The 15017-nt window shown below is 43.8% G+C and overlaps 1 protein-coding gene and 2 non-coding genes across 8 annotated transcripts in view; 2 read left to right on the forward strand and 1 right to left on the reverse strand.

The window, feature by feature from the left end:
• Positions 1-15017, forward strand: part of SPG11 (SPG11 vesicle trafficking associated, spatacsin) — an 81251-nt gene that overhangs the window by 64132 nt on the left and 2102 nt on the right. For 3 of the 6 annotated variants that reach the window (XM_007115993.4, XM_007115994.4, XM_055088264.1), the window contains exons 30-38: positions 463-1216; positions 6772-6911; positions 7872-8070; positions 8489-8629; positions 10569-10702; positions 11470-11577; positions 13395-13563; positions 14038-14126; positions 14276-14431. In XM_007115993.4, coding sequence (XP_007116055.2) covers positions 463-1216; positions 6772-6911; positions 7872-8070; positions 8489-8629; positions 10569-10702; positions 11470-11577; positions 13395-13563; positions 14038-14126; positions 14276-14431 — 1890 coding nt within the window. Of the gene's footprint in view, positions 1-462; positions 1217-6771; positions 6912-7871; positions 8071-8488; positions 8633-10568; positions 10703-11469; positions 11578-13394; positions 13564-14037; positions 14127-14275; positions 14432-15017 lie in introns of those variants that run through there. The other 3 variants (XM_055088265.1, XM_028495368.2, XM_028495367.2) reach the window with 3 other exon arrangements.
• On the reverse strand, positions 1614-1686 carry TRNAG-CCC (transfer RNA glycine (anticodon CCC)). Its single transcript has one exon. It is a non-coding gene; the product is annotated as a tRNA-Gly (tRNA).
• Positions 12417-12524, forward strand: LOC112063522 (U6 spliceosomal RNA). Its single transcript, XR_002891031.1, has one exon. It is a non-coding gene; the product is annotated as a U6 spliceosomal RNA (small nuclear RNA).

A 15017-nucleotide genomic window follows, 5' to 3' on the forward strand; every position in this document is an offset into this window, starting at 1 on the left:
CCAGCCGCTCTGCGGCATGTGGGATCCTCCCAGACCGGGGCGCGAACCCGGTTCCCCTGCATCGGCAGGCGGACGCGCAACCACTGCGCCACCAGGGAAGCCCCACTTTTTCACTTTTGACACAGACATTACTTTCAGAAATGGATGAGCCTAGAATGCCCATTTTTGAGGAGTGTTTGCTTTAATATAAGGTTAGCTTACAGGACATGCTACAACTATTTTACTTTGAATAGAATTAAATATAAGGTGGCTTCCTCTTGAACCTCATTCAATTAGATAAATTTAGAGTTGTTTTTCATACCTTAACTTTCCAGATAAAATATCCAGGATCATCTGTAGCCAAGTCCCATGTTCTCTAACTTGATTTGGGTTTTAACAGGTATGGTATACCGAGGGAGCATTAGCATTTATGATATTTCTTTATCCAGGAAAGGCTAAAAATTGCTCTGTTCAATTTCACAGATAACACAGGAAATGCAGACCTTAAAACACATTGACCAGTGGTCCCTGAAACAAGCAAGAATTGACTTCTGGAAAAAATGTCATGAGGATTTTAAGAAAAATTCCATTTCAAGCAAAGCAGCTTCTTCGTTTTTCTCAGCCCAGGCTCTTACGGCATGTGAGTGCCCAGCTGAAGAGGGACCAAGCAGCACTGAGGAGCGCCATCTGCTGCTCACTCTGGCAGGACACTGGCTTGCCCAGGAAGACCTGGTGCCTTTGGAGGAGCTGGAGGAGCTAGAGAAGCAGACCTGGCTCTGCCGCATCACCCAGCACACCCTCAGGGGAAACCAGGAGGAAATAGACCCCAGATGTTCTCAACAGATTTCAACTAGTGGTGAACTTTCCTTTGAAAGCTTAGCCAGTGAATTTTCATTCTCTAAGTTGGCTGCTCTGAACACATCAAAATACTTAGAATTTAATGGCCTTCCATCCAAAGACTCTTGTGAGAACAAACTGAATTGGAAGGAGCAGGAGTCCCTAAACTTTTTGATTGGGCGCCTATTGGATGATGGCTGTGTGCATGAAGCAAGTAGAGTATGCCGATATTTTCATTTCTATAACCAAGATGTTGCCTTGGTGTTGCATTGCAGAGCACTAGCTTCAGGGGAAGCTAGTGTGGATGACCTGCACCCGGAGATCCATGCTCTCTTACAAAGTGCTGAGCTGCTTGAGGAAGAAGAAGAACCTGGCATTCCTCTAAGGAAAGTCCAAAGCAGTAAGTGAAGGAGATCAAACTGCCCTGAGTCCTGTGAGGTGCTGTTGGCATTCTCTCCAGGAAGAAAGGGTCCCTTTTGGCACACCAGTTACACTAAGTTAAGGGTAATTCATAAACTAGGTAATTAACTAGTCAATGAAGTAGAAACACCTATGTCTGTCTTTTTTTTAACCTAGAGCTCCAGTTTATCGCACTTATTTATTTATTTATTTACTTATTTATTTATTTGGCTGCGTTGGGTCTTAATTGTGGCACACAGGATCTTCGTTGCAGCATGCGAGATCTTTAATTGTGGCATGTGGGATCTTTAGTTGCAGCATGCGGGATCTTTTAGATGTGGCATGCAGAATCGTTAGTTGTGGCATGCCAACTCTTAGTTGCAGCATGTGGGATCTAGTTCCCTGACCAGGGATCGAACCTGGGCCCTCTGCATTGGGAGCGCAGAGTCTTAGCCACTGGACCACCAGGGAAGTCCCACCTAGGTCTTTTAACTAGCGAAGTAGCAAAGTTAGAGGGAATCTATCTGACTTGTGGCTAGTTCACTGAAATTTATCCTGTGTAAATAATCATGTTTCCAATTGTACATGATCACATATAGAAATATAATTGATTTTTTATGTTAACCTTTAATCCTGTGATCTTGCTAAACTCACTTATCCTAGGAGTTTTCTTATAGATTTCTTGGGATTTTCTATGGAGATTAGCATATCTGTGAATAGAGGCAGTTCTTTTTCCTCCTTTCCAATCTATTTACCTTATTTATTTTTCTTGTTTTACTGCTCTAGCAAGGACTTCTGGCATGATGTTGGATAGGGGTGGTGAGAGTGGACATCCTTGCCTTGTTACTGATCTTAGGGAGGAAGCATTCAATCTTTAATCATTGTGTGATATTAGCTGTAGGTTTTTTGAAGACACCCTTTGTCATGTTGAGGAAATTCCCTATTTGCTGAGTTTTTATCATGGATCAATGTTGAATTTTTTCCTGTTTTTTCTGCATCCATTGATATGATCGTGTTTTTTTTTTCTTGTTTAGACTAGTAATACAGATTACATTAATTGATCTTTTAAAATATTGAACCAGCTTTTGTATTCCCAGGAAAAACCTCACTTGGTTATGGTGCTTTATTCTTTTTGATATATTACTGGAATCAACTTGCTATTTTGTTAAGAATTCTTACATTTATGTTCATGAAGAATATTGATCTGTACTTTTTTTTAATACCGTCTTTGGTTTTTGCATCAGGGTAATGCTAGTTTAATGCATTTCTGGAAAACATTACGTGGAATTGGTGTTATATCTTCTTTAAATGTTCAGTAGAATTTACCAGTAAAACCATCTAAACCTGGAGATTTTTGTTTTGGAAGATTTTTAATTTATTTTATTTATTTACTTTTGGCTGTGTTGCGTCTTCGTTGCTGCACGCAGGCTTTCTCTAGTTGGGGTGAGTGGGGCCTACTCTTCATTGCAGTGTGCGGGCTTCTCATTGTGGTGGCTTCTCTTGTTGCGGAGCACGGGCTCTAGGCGCATGGGCTTCAGTAGTTGTGGCACGCGGGCTCTAGAGCACAGGCTCAGTAGTTGTGGCACACCGGCTTAGTTGCTCCGCAGCATGTGGGATCTTCCCAGACCAGGGCTCGAACCTGTGTCCCCTGCATTGGCAGGCAGATTCTTAACCACTGCACCACCAGGGAAGCCCTGGAAGATTTTTTTTTTTTTAAGATTTTTAACTACAAATTTATTTCATAGTTATATGACTAATCAGGTTATCTTTTTCATCTAAGGTGAGTTTTGGTAGTTTGTGGTTTTTGAGGAAACCTTTTCTTACCTTTGGGTTATTTGCACATTTTTTAGTCATCCATTTTAATTTGTGATTTGACTGTATAGCTTTGCATAGCTTTTTTAATTGGTTGCTTTATGGGTTACATTATACATTTGTAACTTTTCACAATCTACTTAAAATTATATTTTAAGGGTAGAAACCTTACCATCATGTAGGTTACTTTACTTCTCTCTCTTTATGTCTTAGTTGCCTTATTATATTACACCTACATACACTGAAAATCTCATCAAACAATGCTAGATGTTTTGTTTTCAACTGAAAAATATATTTTAACAAACTCAAGAGGAGAATAGTTTATTATATTTACTCAGATATTTACAATTTTTGTTGCTCTTCCTTCATTCCTGATGTTCCAAGTTTCCTTCTAGTTTCTTTATCCTTCTGTGTGAAGGACTTCCTTTAGTAATTCTTTCAGAGTTGTCTGCTGGAAACAGATTTTCTTAGTTTTATTACTTCATCTGAGAATGTCTCTATTGCACCTTCATTCCTGAAGGATGATTTTTGCTGGATATAGAACATTTATTATTTTCTTTCCACACTTAAAAATGTTCTGCCACTTCCTTTTGACTTCTGTGGTATTTGATGAATAATCTGCAGTCATTCGAATCATTGTTCCCCTGTAGATAACGCGTTTTTCTCTTGTTGCTTTCAAGATTTTTTCCTGTCTTTTGTCTTCAGCAGTTTGGTTATAGCATGACTGGACATGTATTTTGGGGGGCTTATGCTATTTGGGGTTCATTGAGTTTCTTAAATATGTAGCTTTATCAAATTTAGGTAGTTTTCAGACAACATTTTTTTCAAATATTTTTCCAGCACCATACTCTTACTCCTCTCCTTATGGGACTCCAATGACGCTAATGAAACACAAACAAAAGTTATTGTTTCACAAGTCCCTGAAGCTTTGTTCAGTCTTTTTCAGTCTTTCTCTGTTGTTCAGATTGGATAATTTCTATTTATCTATCTTCAATTTCACTGACTCTTTCCTCTGGCATTTCCATTCTGCTATTAAGATTTTTTTTAATTTCTGTGATTTTAAAATTTCAGTTCTAAAACTTCCATTTTATTCTTCTTTATACCTTTTATTTCTTTGCTAAGACTTTTTGTTTTTCTGTTTATTTTAAGAGTGTTCATAATTGCTTGTTGGAACATTTGTAATAGCTGCTTTAAAGTCTTTTTCAGATAATTTCAACATTTATGTCATTTTAGTGCTGGGTTTCATCATTTGTCTTTTCTTTGTCTTATATGAGTTGAGATCTTCCTGTATTTTTGTATGCTGAATAACTTCATGTTGTATCTTGGACGTTTCGAATAGTGCTATGGGATGTTGTGTCTTGTTTAAATCCTATGAAGAATGTTGATATGTTTTTAGCAGGCAGTTGACCTGGCTATGTTCAGACTACACGTTCCAATGTACTTTCTGTGGGCTGTGGTTCTAACATCAGTTCAGTTTTCAAATTCTTTGTGGTTCTGTTCAGATCCAGCCTATATGTGCCATCCTGTGGTCAGTCTGCAGCCTGCATAGTGGTCTGTCTGTTGACTTTGTTCTCAAAGTCTTTGATATGTTGGTCGGGATCAGATCCATACATGCGAAGCCCAGGAATGGGCCCTAATGTTTATAAACAACTTTATTGTGTTGCTTTCCTGAATCTCTCTTCCAAGTACTTTGGTTGCCCGAGGCTTCCCTTTTCAGTCTTCTGGCCAAAGCTGGAGGTTTAGTTACCCCGTCCTGTCTTGTACTTTCCTGACTGCCCGCATCTAGGGCCAGCTGACAGGAGGATAATACAAAAAGGAACAGGGATTCACTCTACCCCCTTAGGACCAGAGCACCTCTGATCCGAAAAGAGGGTCCCTCTCTGAGTTTTGGCTCTTGCCAACTGCTGCTGCAGCCCCTCCCACCACAGCCGAGTGGTTGCTTTAGGAGCTAGGACCAGAGAGAATGGGCTGTGGGAGTTCCCTTTCCGCTCCTTGAGCCTGTTCTGCAGGACATCTCCTGGAGCCCACTCTCTGAGCTGTAGTGCTTGGTTCTGGGTTTCGGGCAGCGTTGCATTCAATCTGGAGATTCCTAGAGGGAAGAAAATGGTAATGCAGGTTATCTTCGATCCGTCTGCTACTATTTGCTCTTCAGAGTCCTCATATAGCACTGCATGCACTGTGTCCAGGTTTTATATTGAGGTCAGTGGAAGAGACATAGAACTGAAAACTCTAATGAAGGATTTTAAGTAGGGGAATAACATGGTCTGAGTTGCTTTTTATATTTTTGTGTTTAAAGCATATTTTTTAAAGAGTAATATCTTTTTTTTTTTTTTTTTTGCGGTACGCGGGCCTCTCACTGCTGTGGCCTCTCCCGTTGCGGAGCACAGGCTCCGGACGCGCAGGCCCAGCGGCCATGGCTCACGGGCCCAGCCGCTCCGCATGTGGGATCTTCCCGGACCAGGGCACGAACCCATGTTCCCTGCATCGGCAGGCGGACTCTCAACCACTGTGCCACCAGGGAAGCCCAAAAGAGTAATATCTTAAAAGCAAAAGTATTACATGCTTAATGTAATAAATCACACAATACAGAGGTGCATAAAGTAAAAAGTGAAAGTTATTTATTCGTTCAACACCACACCCACCAGATTCCCCAGAATAACATCTTTTACTTGCTTGGCGTGCATTATATTCTGCTTGGCGTGCATTATTTTCTACGTGTGGGCTCGCACGTGTGCGGGCGTGTGCGTGTGTGTGCGCACACACACACACACACATATTTATTTATTTTCTACAAAAATATGGTTATATTGTTCTGCAACATTTTTCCCTGTCAGTACAGATAGATTGACCTCATTCTTTTAATAACTGCCGGGTATTCTACTATATGAATGTACTATGATTTTTTTTTAAATTGGAGTATGGTTGCTTTACAATATTGTATTAGCTGATTCACTTTTCTGTACAGTATAAACTATATGTATACATATATCCCCTCGTTTTTGGATTTCCTTCTCAGGTCATGTACTATGATTTTTTTATAACAATGATTTACTGATACACATTTAAAATTTTTCAATTTTGTTTTTGCTATTCAAAACAGTGTTATATAAATATTCTTTTCTACTTTTTTCCACTAACAGAAACCCTTTCTCAAATTAAGAAAGTTTTATTTTAGGCTAAGAGCTTTTTTTAAAAAAGCAGGAATGGATTCTAATTTTACTGTGCCTTTAAGGTATCTGTCAGATGATCCTTGATTTTTGTGATTTGCATTTTAGAATGTGAAGAATGCTGAGTGTGTGGAAGATGGAGTTGGGGAAGAAGGGAGGCTGGCGGCAGGAGACAGTAACACCTCTTAGATGCAGGGTGATAAAGGCTGGAACTAAGGTGGTGACTGGAGAGATATTTTGGAGATACAGTCAGGTAGACCCGGTGATTATTTGACATAAGGGGAAATTGGGAGGCAGTGTATGTGGAGGAGAGTCTGGCAGGCATCTTTGGTGATGATCTCTAGAGTGTTCATTAGGTGGCTTTGAGTCTTTGAAGTATCCTGGGCTGGGGATTTCCTAGAAGGTGGCAATGAAAGTTTAAGTGGGCTGTGAGCCCTGTTAGAAGTGGTCCCAGACCCAGGGGGAGTCAACAGGGTGCAGTGAAGGAAGCTGTGAGCAGAGAGGTGGAGTCATAGGGGGCTGAGGAGAGACCTTAAAAGCCCCTTAAAGCCCCCCTCAGACCTGTATTTGCTTCCAGCTTCAAGTTTGGATAGTCAGTCATTTGTGATGCTGCCCCCCAGTGATGAAGTGGTGACTACTCTGGAAACTCTGACAAGCAAATGCCTCCATGGGAAGAATTATTGCCGGCAGGTCCTCTGTCTCTATGCACTTGCCAAGGTACGTGCCAAAGGGCTGGGTCTCCACAGGAGCTCCCTCTGAGAGGGAGGGAAGGGAGAAGGGGAAGGTGGATTTTGGACATTGCCCTCAGTCAGCCCTTCAGATTATAATCATGACCTGGGAGTAGAGCTCTTGTCAGGATGTTGGCCCCTATAAATCCATCCCTGGGGGATAGTGGTGAGCTTTCCATATGGGAAAGAGCCCAAAATAAGTTTTAAAATAAAATTAAGGGCTTACCTGGTGGCTCAGTGGTTGAGAGTCCGCCTGACAGTGCAGGGGACGCGGGTTCGTGCCCTGGTCCGGGAAGATCCCACGTGCTGCGGAGCGTCTGGGCCCGTGAGCCATGGCCGCTGGGCCTGCGCGTCCGGAGCCTGTGCTCCGCAACGGGAGAGGCCACGTCCCTGAGAGGCCCGTGTACCGCAAAAAAAAAAATAATAAATAAATAAAATTAAATTAAATGGAATGTAATGACTATACAACAGGAGCCAGAGCAGCCAGGAATTGTTTTGGCTTTGTGCTGATTGAGGGAGAAAAAAGAGTAGATTCTAAGTGCAGTGGAAGAGCATGAGAGAAAGCAAGCCGAGCACTAAAAGCCCTTCCTTGGACAACAAGGCTCAGAGACTTCTTTGGAAATTGAGGGTTTCCTGAAGGGGCTCTGCCTTTTATTCAACTTCCTTAGGTTTCATAACATTTGAAAAGCTCAGTGTTGAATGAGAGATCAGTCACCTGATGTTTTCTGAAGACAAGCCTTTCTCTTGCTTGGATTCACCTCATTGGCAAAGCAATAGAAAGGGCTAGAAAACAGTCTTTGCTTCTTCTAAGGTTCCTGCTCAGGATGAGGGATCTTTAAGCTCAGAAAACCATGGCGTCTGTCCACATCAGATTTCAGGAAAGGCTGTCTTCTGCTAGCTTTTTCCTGGTTCCTAATGATGGCTTGGATTGGCTCTGCCTTCCTCTCAGGAGTTGGGCTGTTCCTACACAGATGTCGCTGCCCAGGATGGTGAGGCCATTCTCCGGGTAATCTTGGCCTCTCAGCAGCCTGACCGATGCAAGCGAGCTCAAGCCTTCATCAGCACCCAGGGCCTTGAGCCAGACACAGTGGCTGAACTTGTGGCTGAAGAGGTGACCCGGGAGCTGCTGACCCCATCAGAGGGAACAGGTGCCCTACCTTTCAGGCCTCTCCAGCCTTTCAGATCACATTCTCAAGTTCCCAGCATTAAGGATTTGATGTTATGCTCATATATATGTTGTATGCTGTCCTTTCAAGTTGCCAGGTTGCACTTGTAAGAGAACACATTGTATTTATTTTGTTATTATTGCTTTTTGTTTATTGTTTTATGATTATATTTAGAGTAACTGTGCCTTTCTCTGAGCTCATGAGCCCCTGCTGTCCTGTAAGATGGCATCTCACCTGAGATATTTGACCCCAGCAAGAGGAGAGCTGCCCTGGAGCACCTTCATCATTACCTCCTGGTGCCCAGGCCTGGGCAGAGTGGGCCTCCTGCCCTGGGGCTCTTGTCTTCCTTTCATCTCTCTCAAGGTAAAACTAGCACCTTTCTCCACATCTTTCTGTATAGGAGGACATAAGCAGACGTTCACCCCAACAGAGGAAAGCCAGACGTTTCTTCAGCTGACTGCTGTGTGTCAGGACCGCACGTTGGTAGGCATGAAGTTGTTGGATAAGATTTCCTCCATTCCCCATGGGGAGTTGTCTTGCAGTAAGTTCTTGACCACTTTCTTACATGTTTTGGGCCCAAGCAGGTCTCTAAGAAGTCTTCTGAGATTAAGTCTTTTCAAAACTCAATTTGGGTCCTTGTTCCTTCTCTGGATCCCTACTCCTCCAGGATTGTTTATAAGTTCTTAGTAGAAAGCCATAAGTTCATTGAAGAAAAGTTAGAAAATATATATGGCAAAGCGGCCCCAAATTTAAAATCACACGAAAAGGTAACCTTTTAACATTTGGCATATTTAGCTTATTTTATTCTTACATTACCCTGAAAAATGGCTATTATTGTCCCCATTTTAGAAGAAGGAAACTGAAGCTTTAGAAAAGTTGATTAATTTATAACTATTAAGTGGCAGAGCTGGCATTTGAACCCTGTCTGTGTGTTTTCAAAGCCTGCTCGCTTTTCACAGTGTTGTTGTATGCATTCAGTAGTATGTGTCCCTCTCATCTTTTTCTATGCAAGTCTATAGGTTTTTATTTTTCAAAAATAGCATTATACTGTGTATACTGTTCATAATTACCAATATGCTGTCATTAATACCTTTCCATGACACTATTCTATATAATTTTTTATAATTTTTAGTTGTTACATAGTATTTCTCTTATATGTAATTTTAAAATGTATACCCTATTGTAGGACCTATAGATTGCTTCCAATTTTCTGCTGTTTTAAACATTGTGATAGACATGTTTATAGGCAAATCTGTGTGCACATCCATGGTTATTTCCCTAAGACAAATTCCTGATTCAGGAGTATGCCCATTTTTAAGGTTTTATATATGTATTGCCAAATTTACTTCAGGAAAAAAAAAAATTCACTTCTCATTCCCTCTTAAGCAGTGTGTGAGAGTATCATTTCCTGGAGCCCGTTATACTCTGCAAATTTTATTGACGCATAAAAGGCATTTTACTGATGTTTAGTGAACCCGTGAGATTTTAAGAGGTTGAATAGGTTTATTTTTAAAACAGCCTTCTGGGAATTCCCTGGCGGTCCAGTGGTTAGGACTCGGCAATTTCACTGCTGTGTGCCCAGGTTCGATCCCTGGTCAGGGAACAAAGATCCCACAAGCCGTGCAGCACGGCCAAAACATAAATAAATAAAATAGCCTTCTGTATCTCTTCTCAGTCCAGTTCAGCAACATCTACTGAGTACTGACTGTGTGCCAGGCACTCTAAAAACAGGGGTATGGTGAACAAGTTAAGCAGCAGTCCTGAAGCTCACAGACTAGGGGTGTAATTCACAGTAAACATTACTGATGGGGCCAACAAAGGTTTTGGGAGGAAATGTGCAAACCAAGACCAGAAGCATTAGTAGCCAGTAGGTTTGGGGAGGACCCCACAGGTGCAAAGGCCCAGAGGGCACAGCATGTATTAAGGCTGAGAAGCCCTCTTCTGTATTCCAGCATTCCAAATATTTTTCCCAGTTTGCCTTTTAATTGTGCTCATAATGATTGTGTATAGTAGTTTTAAATTTGTGTGCGTCACATCTCAATCTAGAAAGCCTATAGAAGTGCAAAGCATCAAATAGCACTTGATTAGGTCCTAAGACTCCACTCAGCTACAGAGAATGCCCTCAGACTTGTATTGGCAGGTACTCCATCAGTTTGTCTGCAGAAAGTTTCTCCATCTTCAGAAAGCTAGCGTTCTTTGTTCTCATTTTTTGAGCCTTTTGGAAATGCTGTCACTATATGCAGACTGTCTTTGAGGAGAGAGTTAATCCCTGTGCTGTCACTGAGAGAACAACTGACTTCATCAGGGGGCCGTCCCAGAGCTAGAACTGGTGAGGTCAGGGATCTCAGAGGACTGGTGAGAGAGCCTTCTCCAGACAGGCCCAGCTGTACCAGGCCCCTTGACCCTCCTGCCAGACACAGAGCTAGACAGGGGTTAGCCAGGGTTGACAGTCCTGTCTTACCAGTGCCCAACCCACCCAGCCACAGAGCTGCTGATCCTGGCTCATCACTGCTTCACACTGACATGCCACATGGAGGGCATCATCCGAGTCCTGCAGGCCGCCCGGCTGCTCACAGACAACCACTTGGCCCCCAGTGAGGAGTATGGACTGGTGGTAAGTCACCCCCTCACCTTCACCCTCCATCCTGAGGAAACCTTTGATAGAACAGATAGGCTGGAGACTGTCAGCTCAGAGCTGATGTGGTCTTAGGGAATTTGCCTGTCTGGATAGCACTGCCTACTTGGTAGCTGGCTGGGCAGTTCAACCCTCTGCTCCAGGTTATGATTTCTGCCCAAATCAGAGATTGCTCCAAAGGAATAGAAATCAAAGAGGATCCCTGCCATGCTCCAGGACTGTCATACCCCCTTACCAAGCACTTAGCTTTTCTAGAGGGCTAAGACGGCAGTTACTTCCCCCCCAAAACAAGGTTCAGACCTGCCTCTTACATCTGAATTGAAAACTGAAATGAGCTGACAACTCAAGCTTCCTGTACCTCCCCCAAATTCTCTAGGCTTGAAACTGACCCAAGTGTCTGAGCAAGCCATTGGGTGCTGTAATAAGGAGTGGTGGGAAGAGTGCCTGCCCAGGAGGATGGCACTTCAGCACTTGATAGTCATGTTTAGAGACAGCAGAGGAGGGGACAGCCAGTGGTTTCCCAATGACTAGCATTTCTGAATCCTCCAGAGAAGGCCCCTGTTGGGTACATGGGATGGGAAGTGGGGGAGACAGGCAAGGAGGAAAGGAGTTAAGCATGGCAGGCTGGCCATTAACCCTTCTTCCCACCAGAGTTTGGTATTTGAAAGCAACCAAGCTGTTGGGGTATTGTTCTGGCTCAGAGAACTCCAAGCAATGCTGATGCAAGCTGCCCTCTCCCTTTGTAGGTGCGTCTCCTCACTGGCATTGGTAGGTACAATGAGATGACATACATATTTGATTTGCTGCATAAAAAACACTACTTTGAAGTGCTGATGAGGAAGAAGTTGGACCCGGTAAGTGTACAGTATTTTTGAGCTGCAGTATGACAGGTACTACTGACACTTGGGATTCTCAGGTTTTCTCAGGAATAATCCCAATCAGGATGGACTCCTGGGATATAGAGGGAGGGAATTAAGGACCTCCCTAAGACATATACTGTAACCAGTAGCTTAAGGTTACAGAGCTCAGACCAGTTTAGAGTGGAGAGTTTTCAGGGGACCATGAAAAAGTGTGTTGCCAAGAGCTATTCAGAAGTGAATGCCAAGGTCTGGGTCTAGAAAGCTGTGGAGCTATTTATGATGGTGACCAGGAAGGAGGCTGGGAAGCAAAAGCCTGACTTGCCAGGCCTTTGGTCTCTGGGCACTTGTCTGTCCTCAGCATACTATGTGACACCAGGCATGCACTCACAGAGCCTCTGTTTTCAAGTTATTCATTGGCTGATTCATTGTTTTCACCCATTTCACCTCTAAAGATTTAAAAACCTATGGGACTTCCTGGCGGTCCAGTGGTTAAGACTCTGCGCTTCGGGGAACTAAGATCCCACATGCTGCGTGGCACGGCCAATAAATAAATAAATAAATAAATAAAAACCTAGGTGCACTTTAGATATCTGGGAACTTGGGCCCAGCCAAGCAGGATTAAGAGACAAAGCAGAAAAATTCTCCTCAATGCTGGGCTAGTTTCAGGACAGACCAGTCCAGTTGTAAGGAAAGGAGCAAGTCCTGGACATAGGGACACCTTCAGGATTTTTAAAATTGTTTTTGAGGCACTTTTGTTCCTGTATTTAAATATTCTTTTAATAACTTTGTTTCTGATTACAAAAGTAATGAATATTCAACATTAAGATGCTTGGGTGCTCGCTTCGGCAGCACATATACTAAAAATTGGAACGATACAGAGAAGACTAGCATGGCCCCTGCTCAAGGATGACACGCAAATTCGTGAAGCGTTCCATATTTAAAAAAAAAAAAAAGACACCTGGAAAACAGAACACGAGAAAAAGCCCTGTGTGTCTAGCTACTGTCTGCAGACAGCCACTGCTAACAATTTGGTATAGGCCCTTTCTTTGCACATATACCCACAAACATATATACATACATGTTCACATATTTTTATCAAATTTCTGTCATGCTGTGCAGATAGGAAATAGCCTGTTTTTCTCAGTTAATAATAAGCATGAATAATTTTCAAGTCAGCATCGGTTTTTTTTTGTTTTGTTTTTTTTTTTTGCGGTACGCGGGCCTCTCTCTGTTGTGGCCTCTCCCGTTGCGGAGCACAGGCTCCGGACGCGCAGCCTCAGCGGCCATGGCTCACGGGCCCAGCCGCTCCGCGGCACATGGGATCTTCCCGGATCGGGGCATGAACCCGTGTCCCCTGCATCGGCAGGCAGACTCAACCACTGCGCCACCAGGGAAGCCCCAGCATCGGTTTTAATGGCTACATGGTGTTCTCTTAGATCTTATTCTGGACATCTGGAATATTTCTAATTGTTTGCTATTAAATATCCTTGTTACATCCATCTTAGCACTTTTCTCTGCTTGCTTCTTTAGGGATAGAGTCCTAGAAGTGGAATCGTTAGACTAATGCACGTGTGTACATTTTTAAGGCTTCTCACCTCTGACAGGTCTTACCATTTACACTCCCACCAGCAGAGAGGATGTGCCTGTTTCCTTATACTCAGGATACTATAAACTTTTGTATTCATTTTTGCTTATCTTTTCCTTTTCCTTGGGAGTTTTTGAGCAACTTTCAGAATCAAAGGACTAGGCCAGTCCTGCCTACCTTGCAATACATGGCTGAGACCTTGGTATCCCCCCCTTTTTCTGGGCAGAGTGGTACCCTGAAGACGGCCCTACTGGACTACATCAAACGCTGCCGCCCTGGGGACAGTGAGAAGCACAACATGATTGCCCTGTGTTTCAGCATGTGCCGGGAGATTGGGGAGAACCATGAGGCAGCTGCCTGCATCCAACTGAAATTGATTGAGTCTCAGCCCTGGGGTGAGCAGAGGTCACAGCAGCACCTCCAGGGCAGGGCTGCTGGCTAGGGAAGGTTCTCAGGGCTGAGCAGGGCAAGAGTCCATGACACTAATACCCACCTCAGCTTCTAACATTTATTTAGTGGGGCCCCAGGGGGCAGAAAGGAGACAGAAGGGGGGGTTGGAAGGCATTTTACCCCTCTTGTAGCCAGGGCATCCAGGGGTGTCATCTGTCAAGAACCAATGTATGTTGATGCCGTGTAAGCCTGCCTTGATGTTTCAGAGAGAAATTGAACTAGATGGGGCAGTGAATCCTACTCCAGTGTGTGTGTGTGTGTGTGTACTTTTGGCCCAATAGCCTTTACCTGAGTGAGACACAGCTGCCTCCCTGTGAACATGAGCTGGGTTGTTTCTGTAGTCCACCCTACTACTGAGTGGGATGAGAGTAGCCAGCCTTGGGAGTCAGACACACCCAAGTTTCCTTTACTCCCTGCAGAGGACAGCCTCAAGGATGGGCACCAACTGAAGCAGCTGCTGCTGAAGGCCCTGACTCTGATGCTGGATGCAGCAGAGAGTTATGCCAAGGTAACCGTGAGAGTCTTACTCCAGACTGGACTTGGGGCTTGGTGTCTGCAGTAGGAATAATTTTATTTTGTTCCATTGCTGGAGGGTTCACGGGGGAGATGACGGCAACAAAGTCTTTATCTGTGCTTACTGCCACCCTTATCCCTCAGGACTCCTGCGTGCGACAGGCCCTGCACTGTCACCGGCTCACCAAGTTGATAACACTGCAGATTCACTTTCTGAACACCGGCCAGAACACAATGCTCATCAACCTGGGCCGCCACAGGCTGATGGACTGTATCATGGCCCTACCTCGGTTCTACCAGGTGAGCAAGGAAGAAAAACCTAGCCCGTGCTGCCAGCATCCTCTCTCCTGCTATCCCTGTCGTGGGACCCAGAAGCTGAGTGGTTTACCTAAGGTCTCAGGGTTAGTGACAGAACCAGGACAGTCCAGCTCTCCAACTGCCTTTCCATAGTAGTATTTCTTACCACCATATTGTCTGGGCAGAGGTTGGAGAACAGTGAGACATACTGTCTCCTTTCCCCACACTATTACCCCAGTAGAGAGGCAGACATCGTTGCACTTAAAGATAGTTGAGGTTCAGGGGAATATCCCTGCTAGTGGTCCTGTGAGCATCTCTTAGCCCCAGCATTTCCAGAACAGTGCACTTGGGTTAGCATAAAAAGTCAGGGCTTCTGGGAGGCTGCTTCTAGCCCTTTAACAAGAAGGGATGGTTATCAGGGAATCAGCCCTTTCACTGTTCCTTAGAGAGTTGAGTTAGTGAGAAAAATATTCATCAGCAGTTCTTTTAACCATCGTGAGGAAGATTAAAAACACTGAAGGAGGGCTTCCCTGGTGGTGCAGTGGTTGAGAGTCCACCTGCCAATGCAGGGGACACGGGTTCGTGCCCC

Source organism: Physeter macrocephalus, chromosome 11 (genome assembly GCF_002837175.3).
Source record: "Physeter macrocephalus isolate SW-GA chromosome 11, ASM283717v5, whole genome shotgun sequence".
NCBI classification, from domain to species: domain Eukaryota; kingdom Metazoa; phylum Chordata; class Mammalia; order Artiodactyla; family Physeteridae; genus Physeter; species Physeter macrocephalus.